This window comes from Dermacentor variabilis, chromosome 3 (assembly GCF_050947875.1).
Source record: "Dermacentor variabilis isolate Ectoservices chromosome 3, ASM5094787v1, whole genome shotgun sequence".
NCBI classification, from domain to species: domain Eukaryota; kingdom Metazoa; phylum Arthropoda; class Arachnida; order Ixodida; family Ixodidae; genus Dermacentor; species Dermacentor variabilis.
The window spans coordinates 44,685,090-44,704,272 of NC_134570.1; the positions used below are offsets into that span (position 1 = coordinate 44,685,090).

A 19,183-nucleotide genomic window follows, 5' to 3' on the forward strand; every position below is an offset into this window, starting at 1 on the left:
CAACGTAACAAATTCACGTAATATGTAAAATGACATATTGAATTTGTCCGCTTTGAATGATCTAATGGATGCCGTTTACAGAACAGCGATATCAGTTCTTGATGCAGAGCTATGAATTTGTAAACTTCGTGCTTCTATTTCTTTCAAACGGTCAAATATTTGAAAATCGGTTTAAGAAAATTCAAGCCCTAAATCGAAATTCCGCTTCCAACAGTCACTAGAATTTAACTTTCTCTTTCAAATGCAACAAATTTCATCAAAATCGGTCCAGGGGTCATCTCATAAAAACGTTTTTGCGTTTTACATGTATTTGAATAGGCCGCGTCGGAGTTGGGCCCGAGCTAAAGCTTCCCCTTAAGGTCGACCTCCTCAACGACGCATGCCAGCATATAATGCGCGATCTAAAGGCGCAGCATGCTTGTCCCCAGTAAGTGTTACGAATGCGTAACACAAGCCGCGCACAGTTACGTTGCATCCTCTAAGCAGGGAAAAGCAGCACTCGCGGTCGAATATCTTGCTCCAGCCGCTTCGTACGTAACACTTTGTTTCTCGCGTGGCAAGCATCCTCGACCGTAGCGTACTTCCGAGGCCTACCGCGCAATCCGCTAGGCCCCGGGCGAGCGTCCTCGATCGCCGTCTCTCTCGCTTCGCAGTCGATTGTCGCCGCAACCGCTGCCTTCGCCGCGTGACGTGAGCGACGCATCACCTTCGTTCCCCTCTCCACCCGCCGCTCTCCCGGAGAAGGTCACGTGTTGTTGTTGTTTTTAAGCACGAAATGCTTTAAGCTCCCGTTGTCGGCGACCTTCGAGAGACCTTGAGCCAAAATCGGCAACCGTTATCCGGGCACTCAAGACGAGAGTGGGGCGAGAACGAAACGAGAACATCCGCGCAGCGTTGCGAGAACAAAATGAGACTATCCGGGCAACCAGTCAAAACGTAAGAAAACGCAGTCTCTGGTCCCCAACGCCTTTCACAGGAACGCATTACATGCGTCAATTACTGCCCAAACAAATTACAAAAAAAGATTCCTTCCGATTTCTTCCTAAGGTTTGCTTGCAATATCGCTCAAGCTGTGACTTCTAGTACGCCGAAGTTTAGTTTGTCATTTCCAATAGCGACGTTCAAAAGGCAGATACAGTGCACCATACATTTTATTGTCATCTTTTGGCGCTAAAATAGGGCTGCCTGTGCTCTTTTCCACGCGAGCGGTCCGTGAGTTCCGTGGCGCGCGTTTTGCGCCACGCTGCGTGACCAGGCCGCCGGCGTCCGCCGCGCCGCGGATGGTTGTGAGAAGGTTGTGATGGTCGCGAAATGGTTGAGACGGTTGTGTGTAATCGTCGTAATTACTGCAACCAATCCGCTTTGCCGGTAGCCATTTCATGCTTAGATCTAATCTTGATTGCGGCAGAGCCAGAATTTTTGTACCACTCAACTAGTTGCCACGGTTCTTTTTTTTTCTTTAGGGCCATAGCGCAAAGAGGGGGGGGGAGGAGACACTTAAGGCTTTCACCTTAAAGAAAAACAACAGGTGTTCGTAAATGCCTCCTATATGGGCGAGCTTCGCGACCTCTACTCGGCCACTTCACCAATTCCGTACAGTGCAAAGTAAGCTGCGGCTCCTGCGAGCCAATGAGAATCGGGTATATTGTTGGCGTGTCTCTGCAATCGAATGACACGCCCAATTGTCTTCCTAAATCTCTTCGTGAGCCTTAATTCCATCCGACAGGCGGCGCACACGGGTGAACTGTCGGTATAAGGAGTATTCACATGACGTCTGTGGCTATGGCTACATTGGGTAGATGGCTAGATTTCACATCAATGTGCTGAGTTTTGCTAAAGACAACGAATTTACAAAAACACGTCAGACGGTTTCCACGTACCGTTTTCGGTCAGCAGAGGAGAACGTCTATATTTTTTTTTTCATCCTTCGAAATACCCTGCAGACAATAAATTACGTACTACGTCTTTTCCTGAGGTGGTTTAATTCCTCTCGCGAAAAAGAACGCGGAATGACTGAATGTACACTAAATCGAGATTCAATTACTTCGTAATCACGATGATTCACTAGAAAGCACACAAAGGATCTTGCTACCACCTTGAGACTTGTGCATAACGAATTGCACGTAAATAATTAGTTGTAATCAATTTCCTATATCAGTAATTTTGTAATTAACCGATTACAATGTTTACTCGGTAACGCTCACTGTTATTCGATTAGGTTTTTGAGTAACCAATTGCATGTAACCAGTTACTTTCCTTTTTTTTTTTTTTGACGAAACAAGCTATAATACGGGATGCTAGTTTCGAGCACTCAAACCTGGTGGGAAGTGGAGTGTCCAAAGGGATTAAAACATGTACACCTTTTACTTCCTTCCCACAATACCACAATGAGCGCCCTGCTGCTGCGTCTCGATCACCTCAACTCGGAGGGCTTTCAGCTTTGCACACCTCTCTTGGAAGTCCAACCTCTGAGCTTTTATATATCTCATTCTCGTGGAAGCGCTTTTAAGCGGCCTTCATGGGCGGTAAGAGCGGCTGCTCAATTCTTCTTCGCTTAGTCCGACCTAAGACTTCTCTCACATAGACAGAAGTTCCTTGGCCGTTAAACGTATATGCACATTTCTACCTATTGGACACGTACGTCGCTCATATACAGGTATTTTTGTGATTGTAACAAAAACAATAATTTTAGGGGCTGAACATTGTGCAGCTTTATATTCATATGCATTACAGATGTGGCCGCTTTTTCGAGGTACGTGAAAGTTTGCTGGCGTCGGTTATCGATAGTCGTTGAAGTCTGAATCGCTAATGAATGAAGGGCGCCGGGAGGAGGCCCACGAGATGATAGCCGACAAATTGAAACCGCGCTTATTTTCCACTCGAAAGCGATGGTCACTTCCAGTATTGAGATCAGCAAATCACCTAACGATGATTGTTTTGTTTTTCAGTTTTCCACCAGCCCTATCGGGAGCGCCTTCCCCTACCGCCAGAAACAATGAAGCGCTATTACTCACAGAGGATCCAGTCCCGAGTATCACGGAATCGATTAAGCACAATTCTTGCGAGCGGAGTGTTCGTACATTACAACGCAAATCTTCCGTCTAGCTATCCATCTATCTCTTCTACCCATCTTTCATCCCCCCCCATCCCGCTCCCATGTGTAGAGTAGCAAACCGGTTAGGCTAAACTGGTTAACCTCCCTGCCTTCCTTCTCCACTGTTTCCTTCCTTCCTTCCTTCCTTCCTTCCTTCCTTCCTTCCTTCCGTCTAGCGCACACGTCGGGGGAGTTTTCGGTGTCACTGTCGGATGCCTTCACAAGAAACGAGGAGACATTACCCAAGAAATTTTTGAAAGGCAGTTCTTAGTCGAGATAGACAACGTGTGAAGGGCTGCAAAAGGTGCATTGAAAGGCCCAGGCCCGCTCCTCTTATATACTGTATGCGTGTCCCATTAATAAAAAATCGGGAGGCAAGTAACGTTACAGTAATCGATTACTGTTTTTAGTCATTGCTGAATTACATTTGTGCGGTAGTAATTGGTAACTGCTGCGAATTACATTTTCGAAAGAAGTAATTTTAATTGTAATCGGTGACTATTTTTTCCGTAATGTGAACAAGTCTTACCACCTTGGCTTTTCTTTTTTTTCAGCGTAGTCTGTAGCACCTCGGAATAAAAATACCGTAAGTAACACTGAATTACTCAATCCGCAGCCCCTCATTTTTTTGGGACTGAAGGGGCTAAAGTCTGTAATACATAGCGAAGCCACGGCCATCACTCACTTGAGTCGTAGAGAGCCTTCCTGGAGATGACCCTCCTGTTGACGCGTACTGCTTTCGACTCGTCTTCGGAGCTGTCGCTCAGGTCTTTCTCATTCTGCGTACCTGCAGCGAATGAGAGTGAAAGCGCACGGACAGTGATGCGTACAGCAAGTGCAGTGGGGTGGTCAGAAGGGCACCACAAAACTATAGGGAATGACGTCATGACATCACATTTGACGCGTCACGATGGCAGCCGACGTGAAGATATGCCAGCAGTCGTGACCGCACTTACTAACGCCACCAAAACTACGCAGGCAGTAAAATAATTGAACTAAAACTAAACTTTACGGTTTCGCACACCCAAACCACGATATTATTATGAGACACTGTAGAAGCTTCGGCAAGTTGGTGCAACGTTCTTTTTCAACAGCGCGAAGGACAAGGACGAGACGAGATAATAAATGCGCAGTTGTTAGTGAGCTCAGTGTCTGTATGGTCAGCGCTGTGTATGCGCACTCGTCTCGTCCTTGTCTTTTGCGCTGTTGAAAAAGAATGATTATGAGACAAGCTCTTGTGCGGGGCTCCGGATTCATTTTGTCTACCTCGGGCTCAATGCACAGAAAGAGCAGCGCTTCAAGACGGGACACAAATGAGGAACCACACACGCACTGCGCTGACTAACAACTGCGTGTTTTTAATCTTGCTGGGCCTTTTACACAGAGAAATAAAGGCAGTGTCAACAACAACAATAAAAGAAAGCAGACCTTGGTCAAAAGGAAAGGAAGAAAAAGGGGAAGCATTTCGCGTCCAGCACATTCTTGTTACAATACAATTTTCAGAAAATCGATTTCTTTTTGGACAGCTTAAGAGACGGGATGCTGACGCAATCAACATTTAAGCGGTTAATCTCAAAAGCCTCTAAGATTTCCCAGGTGCATTTATCAGGGTGCTTACGCAATGCTTCACTCTGCGACAACAGAGGCTTATATCCAAGCTGCCGAAAATGAAAGGCTAGGTTTCCACTGATTACAAGAGAGAGAGAGAGAGAGAGAGAGAGAGAGATTAATAGGAAAGGCAGGGAGGTTAACCGGATATTAGTCTCCGGTTTGCTACCCTACACTGGGGTTGGGAGATAGGCGTTAGACAGGGGACAGATAGGAAAGGATTAAGAAAAAATGCACACACAGAGACACACACACACGCGAAGGGCGTTACCGTTAGAGACGTTCGCAAAGGCCGGTAGATCGCAAGAAGCGCAGTAGCGCTTGCACGGCCTTCTTCTGTGACGTTAGGTCCTGTCGATGGTGTAGAATTCCTTCTTCTGATAGCGGTCAGTCACCCAGCTGGTCGAGTTCGTGGCGAAGGGATTCCCTCTGCGGGCAGTCACACGAAATATGGCCAATCGATTCTTCATGGCCGCATGCAGTGGTCAAAGGTTACGGTGTCGGCCATTCCTATGCGGAACGCTTAGGCTTTGGTAAAAGCAACGCCCAACCACAGTCGATACAAAAGCGTGGCGTCTCCACGGCGAAGCTTTGATGGGACTCGAAAAGTTTAGTGTGGGATCAAGGGAGTACAGTCGAGAATTCCTGAAATGTGGCTCATTCCATTACGACGTGGTTCACTGGTTCACAAGCAGGCGGAGCTTCCGTGCTGCGTCAGTTCTAGAAAGTGGCATCGATACGTGGTAGTCCTCAGTATGGGCTGAACGGGCAGCTTGATCGGCCCGTTCATTGCCGATAATCCCGCAGTGACTTGGAAGCCATTCGAAAGTTATTTCATGGCCTGCGTCACTTATGGCCTGCGTCACTGCGCCTGCATCGTCTCTGTAATCTGAAATACTAGCTGTTCGTGCGGTTCGCGGCGTTAAGGTGACAGTAGATATTGCACCGCCGCCTTTGAATAGCAGAAGATAATCCACTTGTGTGGCGCTTCATCACCAATGTAATGAATGGCTGTAAGGAGCGCTGCGAGCTCTGCTACCGCCGATGTTGTCGAGTGAGCCGTCTTAAATTTGATGGCTGTAACTTTCGCTGGTATCACGACTGCCGCAGCGCAGCTATTTGGCAGGACAGATCCATCAGTGTAGACATGCGTAGGGTCACGGTAGTTCTCGTACAAAAGTAATAACGTGAGTTGCTTAAAGATTGGTGATGATAGATCAGCTTTTTTTCTTGATTCCAGGTATTGTCAGGTTGATTTTTGGCTGAGCGAGGCACCATGGAGGAATCGAAGTTCTCGCAGCAGGAGTGAAACAAGCTGACAGTGATTCACCATGTGCGGTTATCATTTGGCTGAAAGAGGTGCGCGGTCTGTCCGCTGGTAGAGAGGCTATAAGTGGTGACGAGGAGTCCTGGTTAGATGCCTTATATATGGGTCCTGAGAAATTCAATTTCAATGTGGGTCTTGACAAGGTGGTCTCCAGCGATTGCTATAGTCGCCGCTGTTAATGAACTCTGAGGAAGGCCTAGACAGATCCGTAGCGCTTGAACCTGTGCACTTTGTATTGTGCGTACATTCGTCTTGCCTTTGTTGGTTATTGCTCGCAAGCTGTGCCGCAAAAAGCCGAAAAAAAGCACCCTGTATAATTGTAGCATAGCACTTGTCGACATTCTGCAAATCTTGCTAGTGAACATTGATTGGTAGATATTTTACATTGTTATCATGCTCTCTAAGCCTATCGTTAATACAACGGCCTGACTGGCCGATATATCGTTTTCCACATTTTAATGACACCGAATACACTATCCCTTGCACACAGTCAACAAAACGGTTTTTTTTTTTTTTTTTTTGCTTGGTCATACACGTTCGTTGAGTGCGCGTGTGGGAGAGAGTCCAGACAACGGGGTAGTGAGTTTGAAATTTCTAAAACTGTCGCTTACCTTCGAAATAATTCATTGTGTCTCCTTCCTGTGGATAAAGAAGGCGGATATTTTCATTCAAACAAATGGGATCTGTATAAGCTCCTGCATAGCGCCACTCTTAAGTGAACTGTACTTAGCTTATTATGACAGAATGCTGCTCTCCTCTCTCGTTGGTTCATCCGTGCTCAAGACCTTTCGCTACGAAGACGATTTGGTGTTTTTAGATTGTAAACATGTTGACTACGATTCGAATGTGCAGACGATTGTTGCTGTTTTTCGCGAGTGCTTGAAGCCCTTGGTATTAACCCATAATACGTTGGAAAATGAATCCCAATTTCTTGAATTGAAACTCCTCTTTGGCCAAAGGCATGTCTGCCTTTGGCAAGTCTGCTGGTCATACGAGCCTATAGACAACAAGCCACTGCTCCCGTTCACATCGGTGCACAGTAAACTGGTAAAAATCTGTATTGTGTCGCATTGTTTTTGTAATGCAATCGATAAATCATGTGTGCACATGGTATCGGACAGCTTCTGCGGGCACGTCGGTCGCCTTGTGTCACCAGGATATCCTGACCACGTGATAATTTTGGTGGCCGGGTGTTTGCTAAGGAAGCGCAATGACGCCAGCCGAAACGGGGCAACACAATAGGGCGGACAAAGTGGTTGTGTCGCCTTACATGCACCAGATATCACACGATCTTAAAAGGATCGGTCAGGCTGCAGGCCTCGGCGTTTTTATTTTTTCTGCGCCGCGCATATTAATTGACCTTGTGTGTTAAGGTCAACTCCGACACCAGCACTCAACGAGCATGGATAACCATTCACAAAAATTCTATTGTTGACTGCGTGCAAGAGATAGTGTATTCGGTGCCGTTAAAATGTGGAAAACGATATATCGGCCAGTCAGGCCGTTGTATCAACGATAGGCATATATACACACATCCACACTGCCGACAATGAAAGGCAAGGTTTCCACTGATTGCAGTATTTTTTACACTGTTACAACGCTCTCTAATCCTATCATTGATACAACGGCCTGACTGGCCGATATATCGTTTTCCACATTTTAACGGGACCGAATACACTATCTCTTGCACGCAGTCAACAATACAGTTTCAGTGGAAACCTTGCCTTTCATAGTCGGCAGTGTGGATATATATATATATATATATATATATATATATATATATATATATATATATATATATATATATATATATATATATATATATATATATATATATATATGTGTGTGTGTGTGTGTGTGTGTGTGTGTGTGTTGTCGCAGAGCGAGGAATTGTATAAACACCCTGATAAATGCACCAGGGAAATATATAGAAATCTTGGAAGCTTTTGAGATTACACGCTTAAATGTTGATTGCGTCAGCATCCCGTCTCTTAATCTGTCCAAGAGAGAAACCGATTTTCAGAAAATTGCCTTGTAACAAGGCTGTGCTTGGCGCGAGGTCTTTCGCCTTTTTATGAGGTGTGCCTTCTTTTCGTTGTCTTGTTGACACTGCCTTTATTGATCTGCATAAAAGGCTCAGCAATATAATAAACACGCAGTTGTTAGTCAAGCGCAGTGTGTGTGTGGTTTCTTCTTTGTGTCCCGCCTTGAAACGCTGCTCTTTCTGTGATAATGAACCAACTAGCCCGTCAGTCAATCCTTGCAAACTCGTGCACGGTACGTGAATGTGTCTGGATTCCTCCCCCAGCCGGAATGCGGCCGCCGAGGCCAGTATCGAACCCGAGACATCGATCTCAGTAGCTCAACGCCAGAACCCCAGAGTTACCGCGGCGCGTAGCGAGGCAAAAATGGAGCCGGTTCAAAAGTTTCGCAGATTTTTGAAATTTCCGGGCGCCGGGTTTGGCTGCGGCTCATGTTACCGCGCCACACTGCTGACGATTCAAGCAAGTGTTCAAAACGCGGGAAAAGAAGGTGCCAAGTCAAACACACATTACCGCGACTAACGCAGCCAAAGTTTTCACAATTTGGTATTTTATCGCATGTACAGAAAGAGCGAAGGTAGGCCTCTTTCAAAGCCTGCCATCCCAAAATCCTGAATTCTTGCTGCTGTTGTTGTTGTTGTTGTTGTACATGATTTGGCAAACCTGCTTGTTTACTTTTTCCCGGTGAGACCGCGCTTCACCAGCTAGCAAATGTTATCGCTCAGCGGATGACGTCACTTGCACACATCGAAACATTCTCGATCATTCTCGCCGATTCTATCGGTTCCCTGCTGCGATATTTGAAAGATACAGGATTGAGTCAGCGTCTGTGATCCGGACTGAGTGACTGAATGATATCCCCGGTGGACTTTCTCTTCTTTCTTTAATCTTTCCGTCCCCGTTTCCCTTTCCCCAGTGTAGGGTAGCCAACCGGGCTCAGTCCTGGTTAACCTCCCTACCTTTCATTTATCATTTGCTCTCTCTCTCTCTCTTTTCTAATCAGACTGCATGCACGACTCGAACAGTGCTGCACATTCTGGAAGGCGCGCGAGCCCACAGCAATTATGCTGGAATCTTCGACGAGTCATGTTTGAATACCCGACGCGATCGAGTCGCAGACCAGATTTTTTCGACGGTCGACGAATGTGAAGCCGCCGCTATCACATGTGCTGAGCGTTGCCTGTGTTGATGGGTGCAGGTTCGCCCAATAAAGAGTAAAATTCGTAACTCAGTTCTGACATTCAGTCTACCGTCACTACAACGCCACAATTTCCACAATACTCTGGAACACGTGCAGTGCCTTTTTTTTTTTTTTTATCCTTCGATGCATCACTATATACGAGCAGCCTCCCTTCACTTGGGCACTACGTTTACTGTCATTTTATACAGCTGCGTCCTATTTAAGATGACCTGTTTAGTTACCACGAAACGCAGTTGTGTACAGCACGCGCCACAGCCACGATAACTCGCATGTCTGTAAGAACGGCACGCCTTCGTCAATAAACGCGGCTGCTTACACAAAGCGTAACTTCGCGGAATGTATATATATCCACGCGAACGTAAAGCGCATGAAATTAATACTTAAATAGTATCGCGCGAGATCGAGCCTCTCAATTTCAATGGGACGACACCGCTATACGCTAACACGACAAAAAAAAATTCTGTATATATATATAGAGAGAGACCAAGTCTCTCATAGCGAGTCTTAGTTGCTCAACCTCGGTCCCATTACCATCCATCGCAACGTGAATCGGGTGTTGGATGGCTAGCGCTCCGCTCTCCCGCGCCTAGCAGTGAATCTTCAATGCGCGGCCCTGGTTCTTTCCGTCGGTGACGTCGAGACGAGCTCGGGTCAAAGCAGGCGTCGCATGCAAACGAGAGTGGGCCATTAGCGAGTCCTGTTTGCAGAGCGCGGCTCCGTTAGCTGTGGCTCGGGGGCAATGTTAACGCAGCGTCGCACGTGGAAAGGCACGTCTTTCGCAGGGACGAAGGATGGGGATTGCACTGCAGAGTATATACGCGATGCCATAGCTACTGTAGCCTCTGCCCGCAGAGCGAACGGATGGAGTAAAAAACAATGCGAAAGCGCAAACTAGGCTTCGCTTAATGCTCTCGAAGGTGGCGACAAACATGACGCTCTGCAATGCAACTGGCCAAGGCAGGGTCAATTAAGCCTCACTAGACTACTTGCCCAACCTTGGGAGCAGGCTTCGTTGAAGCGGTTTAGCAGTGCCTCGAGTGCATGATTGTAGAACAGCGCGTCCCATATTTCTTTTTTAAAGCGAAGCTGTGAATGGCTAGCCGATGCGTGCGTCCGTGCGTCTGTCGCCTGCACGCCGAAAACTTCTCCGGCGCAACCCCATGTGCATGCGCAAAAAAAAAAAAAAAGAGAGAGAGAGAGAGAGAGAGAGAGAGGCGCGCTTTTGGCTGCGCCAGTAGTTACATTGTTGCTCTCCGTGGCAGCCGAGCACGCGCAGCTGTTTCTCTTCGGCTTTGAAATGGGTAGGCCACGCGTCATACGCACTCCTGAGGAGCAGGCAGCTTTCAATCAGCAACGCCGCGGCAGAACCGGGAAGGAGCTCGTCTAAGCCGTGCCGATGCTGCAGCCCGCGCACAAGAACAGGCTCAGGCAGCCAAGCGCAAGCAGCGACTGCGTACAGAGGATCCGGCAGCCTGCCAAGCCGTCGTTTAACGAACCATCGGGGATTAACGCAGGACCGGGGCTCCACATTTCAGCTTCGCTGTTTAACCATCTGTACGGAGTGCTTGGGCGGTGATTTTATTAATCGAAAGTCATGTTTCATCTTGCCTAATTTCATCTCCTCTCTTGAGTAATCGTGTGTGTGTGCGGGGGGGGGGGGGCAGGAGAGGTGAGTAGGGATTCTAATTTTCTTATGTAGAGCGGAGTAAGCTTGGATGAAGTCTTGCGGATAAAGAATAATATAATATTTGGGGTTTTACGTGCCAAAACCACTTTCTGATTATGAGGCACGCCGTAGTGAAGGACTCCGGAAATTTTGACCACCTGGGGTTCTTTAACGTGCGCCTAAATCTAAGCACACGGCTGTTTTCGCATTTCGCCCCCATCGAAAAGCGGTCGCCGTGGCCGGGATTCGATCCCGCGACCTCGTGCTCAGCAACCCAACACCATAGCCACTGAGCAACCACGGCGGGTGCGGATAAAGAAATGTAATAATTAAGAGCGGAGGCATTGAAAGGCTGCCTGACAGATCATGTATTCGACCTTGATATAGCGAATTGTGAAAACGTGTCTGTGTGGGGAAGTGGGGCGGGAAGAAACTGTAAGTGGAAGAGAACAAGATAAGATACAATACGACTAGAGATGACAACGATGATTATAACACCGACCAAAACGATGGCACTATGTCGATGTAGAGCTGTTGTCGCGAAGTGCTTTGAGCAGTAAGCACTTTGCATAAGCTTCAAGGATGTTCGCAGGAAATAAATGAGGTCTTGAGGAGTTCGCTGAGATCGCAGTTCTTGCCTCCGGAACTGCGGTCCTTAGTTTTCCTCTCGGATAGCTTCAGGGCGACGGATAAGGGGCGACAGCGAACGCCGACGGGGAGACGGAGACCGACGGGTATTGAAGGGTCGGGAAGGCGGAGGCGAGGTTTCGAAGGGGTGAGCGGCAGTAGCGGAACGGGACGGAGAGTCGAAACCGTTGCTTTGTGCCCTCGGAGAATCCGAAGGATACCATCCACGCCGGCGGCAAAGCCGTGCTACATGCCCAGGTAGGCCGCACGAATAACAGATAGGCCGATTGTCATGGGTGCGCCATGGATTGAGAACAGCGGGTGGAGACTGGTGGAAATATTGGCGAGGTGGGCGCACGAGCTGCTGTGGCGGCCAGTAGCTGCTTGGGGGTGGTAGGCGCATATGTTGCAGCTGCTTGCGGAGGCGAGGGAAAGGCACTGGTAAGACTGGATTGAACACCTGCAGACGGAGGCCTTGGATTCGCGACAACGGCAGCGTACGTAAGGGGAACAGGCGTAGGAGGCGGTTGATGAGCAAGTGGTACTGCGTTAGCGACTTCTTGTTGTATCACCTGACGGAGATCGGGAGACAACCGCGGCTCTGAGGCTGGACTGACTGGTAGAAGAGAGAGTTGGCGTGCCATTCTTCTCGTACAAATTGCTTGATTTTGTCAAAAATTTGTGAACTGCAAGGAGTAGAAGTGACACCATCGCTCAGAGCTGAAAGCACGACGTCGGGTGCGAGAGCTCGGCGCGTGGAAAGCCGTTGTTTGCGCTGTGTTTGCGCAGACAACGTTGTTTGCGTTGTTTGCTGCTGTTAAGAGCAGGCCATTCCAACATCCCACATACATTCTTTAGCAAAAGAGAAAAAAAGGCAAGCAAGATGAGAATAGTAACGAACAACAAATAACGGGACCGCAAGTATAGTGTCATTGCAAGCACCAGAAACACGGCTCTAGATCTCGCGGGATTTGCCGCATAATCAGACAGGGAGAATCTCACAGAACGTTTTGCTTTCATGTACATGCAGCACCCAAACTTACATATACACCTGTTACTGGCTGAAAGTACCATACAAACTTGAAAACACAGCACGGAACGTTTTGGGGAATGCCTATTTCCCACTTGAGCGTGGACGTGTCTGCGAATTGCCACATCATCGCTCTGTTACTCCTTGTGGATTCCGTTGCGTAATTCCTATAGCGGAAACCGGGATTAACCGAAGTGCTCTCACCCCTGTGCCAGCCTCGACCGGCGAGCGCGGCCGAGGTGGCCTCGGTGCCGTTGTGGCTGCTCCTCACGGGCCCGTACCGACAGCTCGTCTCGGTCTTCTCAGGCGCGATGTAGTTGGGCAGGCCCCGGTAGAACCAGGCGCCGGACTTTTTCCACATCTGTTCGCGTTTTAAAAAAAAGGAGGAGGAGGAGGAGGAGGAGGGTGGTGCGTCTGTAAGAACTAAGCGCTAGCTGGACTAGCGATGCGATTCAGCCCCAACCAACAACAACAACGCACAAGTTTCCAACAGGTTCAAGCAGCCGTGTTTCCGACGAGCATGTGTCGGCTCCGGCTGCTGGAATTCCCGTCGGAAACTTGTTGGATGCTGTACTGATGTTGCGACAAGCCGCACAACGTCGGATCGGAAGGAAAGCCTATCACCACTCACCTCTCGGGTCTCTGAGCAAATTTTGCATAGCCATATTTGTTCCTTCTGGGCACCGTAAGTGTCCACGCTGCACTTGCTGCACACAGCCTGCGAGAAATGAACCCAACAAAATCCACAAAGAAGAACGTGTGCATGAAAGGACAAGCGAAATCATCATTGCAGCGTGGCGAAGAGAATGCGTGACAATCCCATGATGGTTATAAGTACCCGGAACCGGCATCCGCGGTGCGCATTCGACACGTTTTCAGGCTGTGCCATTGCACTCAGAATATTAAGCGCAATTAAGTTGTTCAGGGACGCCAAAGTAAAGCTAGATGTTCCAAAGCGCTACGCAGGTTGTATAACGGACAACAGATGCGCTAACTCATTGCTTCCGTACGTGCATCACATCGGGATGCATGGGTTTATCTTTTGTTGTTTTCTTTACTACATATATGCCTTGTGCTGGCAAATTCTCCAGATAAAAAAATAAAGGACACCCAATGTTTCGACAAAAGGAGGCCACGTATATGTGGCCCTTCTAGCAACACCTGTGGTTAGTTCGCGCTCAAATTTCGCACGGAGGTAGAATTTCTGGGTGCGTTTCGTTTAATACCACGTCGGCAATTCACTCTCATTCAAAGAAACGTCAAAAGCAAGGGTGAGCATATGCCCTTACTTTTTCCTTTTCCCCCTATCAGCCTTACGACGCAAGCACCGTCCTAACCTAACCCTCACGTCGAAACATTTGACCGCCCTCTCTCACTCTCGTCCTCGCCAATAAGAAAAACTATCCGCCCTCGCTCGCCCTCATACTGAAAAGGCTACTACTATTCTCTTACCTTCCGTTTTCTACAACTTCAAATAGACCATGTGCTTACCCGCGAGCGTCGTTTACAACACTGATTGTCTAGTGTCCTTCCTATTGTCAAAACGTACCACACTGCTTTGCTTCTAGGCGCTTGACTATAGATCGGCAAAATAAACGGAGCTCACTCAGACTCATTCACAAATCATTTTTTTTTGCTTACAGCTCGCTCAGACTCAGACTCAACGAAATTCTATATACTCTACCAGGTTCACTCGGACTCAGACTCGCAAGAGCTATAATCAGTCAAGCTCATTTGGACTCAGACTAACAAAAATTCCATTAAGTGAGGCCTTACTCAGACTCACGTTGACCAGTATTAAACTCAGCCAGGTTCGCTCGGAGTAGCTCAATCAGACCCAGAAAAGTCTTCTTGGCCTACAGATCTCAGGAGCTCGGACTTTCTCTTTAATCGAACATATCGATGATAAAAATGCCTTCATACCAGGCTAATATATAGGGGATGCAGAGGCATAAAAAACGCTAATAATTTAAAAAGGAGTATCACGAGAGTCGTTAATATACAAGAAATTTTCTTATTTCCCGTTCATCACGATGTGTTGTAAGAGCTAGATTTAGCAGTGCTGGATTTATTTCGCCTAGTGATAACATGTGCAAAAAGTAACCTTTAAACAATACGCAAATTTTTATTTGTCTGTCTGTCTGTCTGTCTCTGTGTGTGTGCGTTTGTTTGTTTGTTTGTTTATTTGTTTGTGCACACAAGCTTTTGTTACTGTGACGCATGTGCTTTTTTTTGCAGTCCGGGATAGATCACAATACTTTCTTTCTCGGACTGTACTAAACTAAGGCATGCCTCGTAAACAAAAGTTATCCCTGCTGCGTCTGTGCGCAAATAAGCTTGATTGTACGTAATGTCACTTGTCCATCATTTACTACAGAACCGCAGAAGGTCCAGCTCACTGTAATGCCTTTTGGGGCGTCGGTCATAACGCCCGGCGCTGAGAATTTCTGAAGTCCTTTTGGTTCACGAGATCAACCGTAATTTCCTCTGACACTATATAGGTACCATAATTTCAGATGTGCAATTCCAGCAGTGACACTGCTGACAACTAGATTTGCTGTCAGTTGCGCTGAACGCGAGCATAAAACACGGAGGATGGAGGCGGAAATCGTAGTTGTGGCACAGAGCCGCGTATTCCGGTGCTCGACATTTTTTTTTAAGCACTCGTGTGATTTATCTAGTGTCATGTTGCCGTCCCACGCCGCGAATTTAGCTATGTTTTTCTTTGTGTTTAGGTTTGTTAGGTTTTGTGTTTCGGTTTAGGTTCAGCCATTTATGACTCTAGTAAGTTAAAAGTGGGCTTCAAGTGGACATCTATGCTAGAGAGACTTCCTGCCAGCGCGCTTGAAAACTTTAGGCTTTAAACCCGCCGTGCATATTATCTGAGTGACTTTTATGCAGTTCATCATTATGAATGGCATTTTCCTCATTTACCCTCACATCGTTACTGCACCCTCCCTCGCCCTCAACTCAACCTCACCAATCTTCCCGAAGGCGATCCTCATTTCACCAGATGAGGGTGAGACGATGTGATGAGATGGTGAGGGGGGTGCGATGAGATGGTGAGATGAGAGACGGGAGAGATGAGGGTGAGATGAGCGCAGGTGAGAGTGAGGAAGGCCCTCGTGAGGGTTCCCATGTCTGGTCACAAGTGCGTGTTCTATGCAGCGGTGAGGCACGCAAAGAAGTAATTTATCTCGACGAAGAGAACAGTGGTGCCCTCTGTCAACGTAGCGACGAAGCAATGCTTATGCCGCATATTCGTGTAACCGTGATCTCAGAAAACTACAATGGGCGGGGTCACGCGCCATAAATTTTGAAGGCTGCGCGGCAGCAATGGCAGACACTGCCAACTACTCTGTTGCGAAGAAAACATATATATCCTTACCATCTCGTTCAACATCTGTGATCCACTACCCTGCCGACCCCTAGCGATATTATTGCGCAACACACACACACACACACACACACTATGGTCCCTAAAACATGCACACACTCAGCACGGGGAAAACAGACACAAGAAAAAAAATGGGAGCCGCTGCAATGTGAATGCTCAGAGACTCGGAGACCGCGCGACCACTGATCTCAAAAAGAGCAGCGCAGATCGTTCCGCAAGCGAATATCGTCGACGCTACAGCTTTTGTTCTTCTCCTGTCAAACGCACTCGCACAAGCGTATACACATGAAGCTTAAGCACACGCGAGGACTCGACCACACCGCAAGAGCTCGCCTTCATCCGAAGACCGGCGCAACGGGCGGAAAATATCCCACTTCGCAATACCGCACCTCTCTCACTCGTGGTCGTCCCTTCGAGGCAACCGTCGCCATTTATTAGGCGAAGCCCGCTTTGTAGACTCGTCTCGAAACGCCGAGAGAGACGCCCCTAGGGCCGACATCGAAAGGGGAGGAGGCGTTTTCCCGCCCACGCGCGCACCTGTGGGCTCGCCGTCGGCGTCCCGATGAATTGCGCTACAGCAAAACGGCCAGCGAGGGCCTTCTTTTAGGGTGCGAAAACGCGCAGCTGCTTCCCCTGTTGGAGCGACTGGCAGGTGTACCTTATGCGTGGAGACTCACTCGAACGGCGGACGACTATCGTAACACTCTTTCTTCATTTATTTCCTCCGGTGTGTTTTATTATTTTCACCTTTCTCGTTTTCGGCGGCTCAGGGTATATACTTGAGAGAGAGCGGTATTCGAAAAACCGATCCAATTGTAAAGAGCTTACTCCCCCCCCCCTCCCTCTCCCCCCCCTCTTTCGTTCCCTCTAGGAGGACGAGAAACAAAATTCAAACGTCTCAGCAAAGCAACCGCACGCCGTGCGGCTGGTCGCTAGCACTATGCAGACGTCAGGAGAGTGCGCATTTGTCCCGCACTCGGTGATTGAACCGAATGCGTACAGCAGCAAGACGCCGCAACAAGTTGCGTTGCAAGGCGCATGCCCCAGGAACAGTCGTGCACGCGCTGAGACTTAAAAAGACCGTGCATGCGCATACCAGAGATGCGACAGAGGCAAATATATACAGACAACGAAATGCACACAAAAGAATAAAAAATGAGTTGGAGCATACGGCAGGCATTACCAAATCATTACCGGGGGCTTGCCGCTGTCGTTGAAAAGAAAAGTGCGACTAACGTTGTCACTGCATTCTACAGGTGCTAATATATGGGTTGGAAACTCGGAGGTTAACAAAGAAGCTCGAGAAGATGTTAAGGACCTCGCAAAGAGTGACGGAAGGAAAAATGTTAGGCGTAACGCTAAGAGATATCAAGACACCGGCGCGGATTATAGAGCAAACAGAGGCAGCCGACATTATAGTTGAAATTCAGAGAAAAAAAGTGTCCGACGATTGCGATACTCCATGATGCGAAATTTGAGCGCAGCTCGGTACGTGTTTTCATTTCGCAATATCTTGAGGCAAACAATCTGAGACCGAAATCACCGCGCCGACGGGCATTGCAGTCAGTGCAGGAGGCCAGTGCAGTCAACGTACAGAGGCTAGAAGGTTCTAGAGAACCTTTCTAGCCTCTGTACGCTGGCATGATGAGCGGAACGCTGGCATGAACGCTGGCATGATGAGCGGCATCGGTGAAAGCTGTGGAAGAAGGTGACGACGAACGCGCGAGCAGTGGCACGACCGAGTTCGCTGGTTACGCCAATGGAGGGACGCCGACGCTCAACTACAGTCTACTAGAGCTCAACCCGTGAACGGGCACCTAATGGCTGCGCCCTAAAACATGCAGCTGGGTAGGCCATGTAATGCGTAGTGTAGATAACCGGTTGGCCATTAGAGTTACAGAATGGGTGCCAGGGAAAAGAAGCCCCGCTGAGGACAGCAGGTTATTAGATGGGGTGAAGAAATTACGAAATTTGCAGACACAACTTGGAACCAGTTCGCACAACAGTTAGTTGGAGATCGCTGGGAGAGACATTCGTACTGCAGTGGACATAAAAATAGGCTGATGATTGTGATGATGATGATGATGATCGTTCGGATCGGCCCACGAAAACGGTTAGAACTCGCAAGAAATAGCGATTAGTTCCCAAAAAAAAGCTGAACGCCTAAAAAAAGATATCAATGGCGATTTAGCGGTAAATGCGAGATACATGCTTCAGCATCACGTCACACCTCTCTGAGGTCCCAGATCTATGATTTAAACCGCGTTCACCACGTTGCAAAGTGTTGTTCAGGAGCTTACTCGACACACGTCCTACCACTTCGAGGAGCGAAGCGCAACAACGCGGTCGTTGACCCGCCTCTCCCTCCCCCCCTCCCCCCACACGGACGTTCTTGTAAGATTTCCCAGCCCATCTCTACTTCTACCACTTGACCGGCTTCCCACACGTACACATTGAAATACTTCACATACGATTAAGCTCGCGTAGAAAACGAAGCGTCCACGTAGCAGATTGCTTTTGGGGACGGGCGAGCTTCGGTATGCAAGGTAGATGCTATTGCATTCAAACGCCAGGTTGTTCTGGTTTTGACTGAATCGTTCTTCAAAGCTTTCATTCTTTTTTTATTCTGTTTTACATATGGCGCGCTGACATTTCATTCACAGCGTGTGCCTTTTATCTAAAATCTTCAAATTCAGATAATTCAAAATTGCAAAAGGATGTAAGGGCGAACATGTTAAAAGTAATGTAATTTCACTTGCGCCGGCGCCAGGGCTCTTTACCAACAGCAGATTGGCGCCGGCGCTGTGCTGTTACAGGACCTGTACAGTGTGCTAAAGGTTTCAAAGGTGCCAGAAATTTCGGCACTTCAAATTTTTATTCCGACAGAAACTAAAACATTAACATTCACTAAGTGGGCGCGACGAGACATCAGGGATGCGAGTCCTGCTTTCTACAGCGACAGCGGATCGATGTCCGTAGGTCAAAAACCGTGGGCCGATACCGAAGATAGTGAAATACCGTGGCGACACGCGGCGGAGATGAAGCAGGCTTCAAGCACTCCGCCAGCTTGCAAAAATAAGCTTAACATCTTTGGTTCAAATACAACCCGTATCAGATATTAAGCTGTTAAGAACAGATACTACACTTTTACCCGCGTCGGCCATGTCTACGTTTGCACCGCCCTCTCTTTG

At 48.0% G+C, this 19,183-nt stretch overlaps 1 protein-coding gene and 1 pseudogene across 1 annotated transcript in view; both read right to left on the reverse strand.

Moving 5' to 3' along the window:
- The window catches only part of LOC142575488 (uncharacterized), a 164,073-nt gene that overhangs the window by 15,818 nt on the left and 129,072 nt on the right, over window positions 1-19,183 (reverse strand). The window contains exons 5-7 of the mRNA XM_075684895.1: window positions 13,227-13,313; window positions 12,800-12,956; window positions 3,780-3,881 (exon numbers count right to left, since the gene is read on the reverse strand). Of these exons, the coding sequence (XP_075541010.1) occupies window positions 3,780-3,881; window positions 12,800-12,956; window positions 13,227-13,313 (346 nt within the window). The remainder of the gene's footprint in view (window positions 1-3,779; window positions 3,882-12,799; window positions 12,957-13,226; window positions 13,314-19,183) is intronic.
- Window positions 18,977-19,156, reverse strand: LOC142576798 (U2 spliceosomal RNA; annotated as a pseudogene).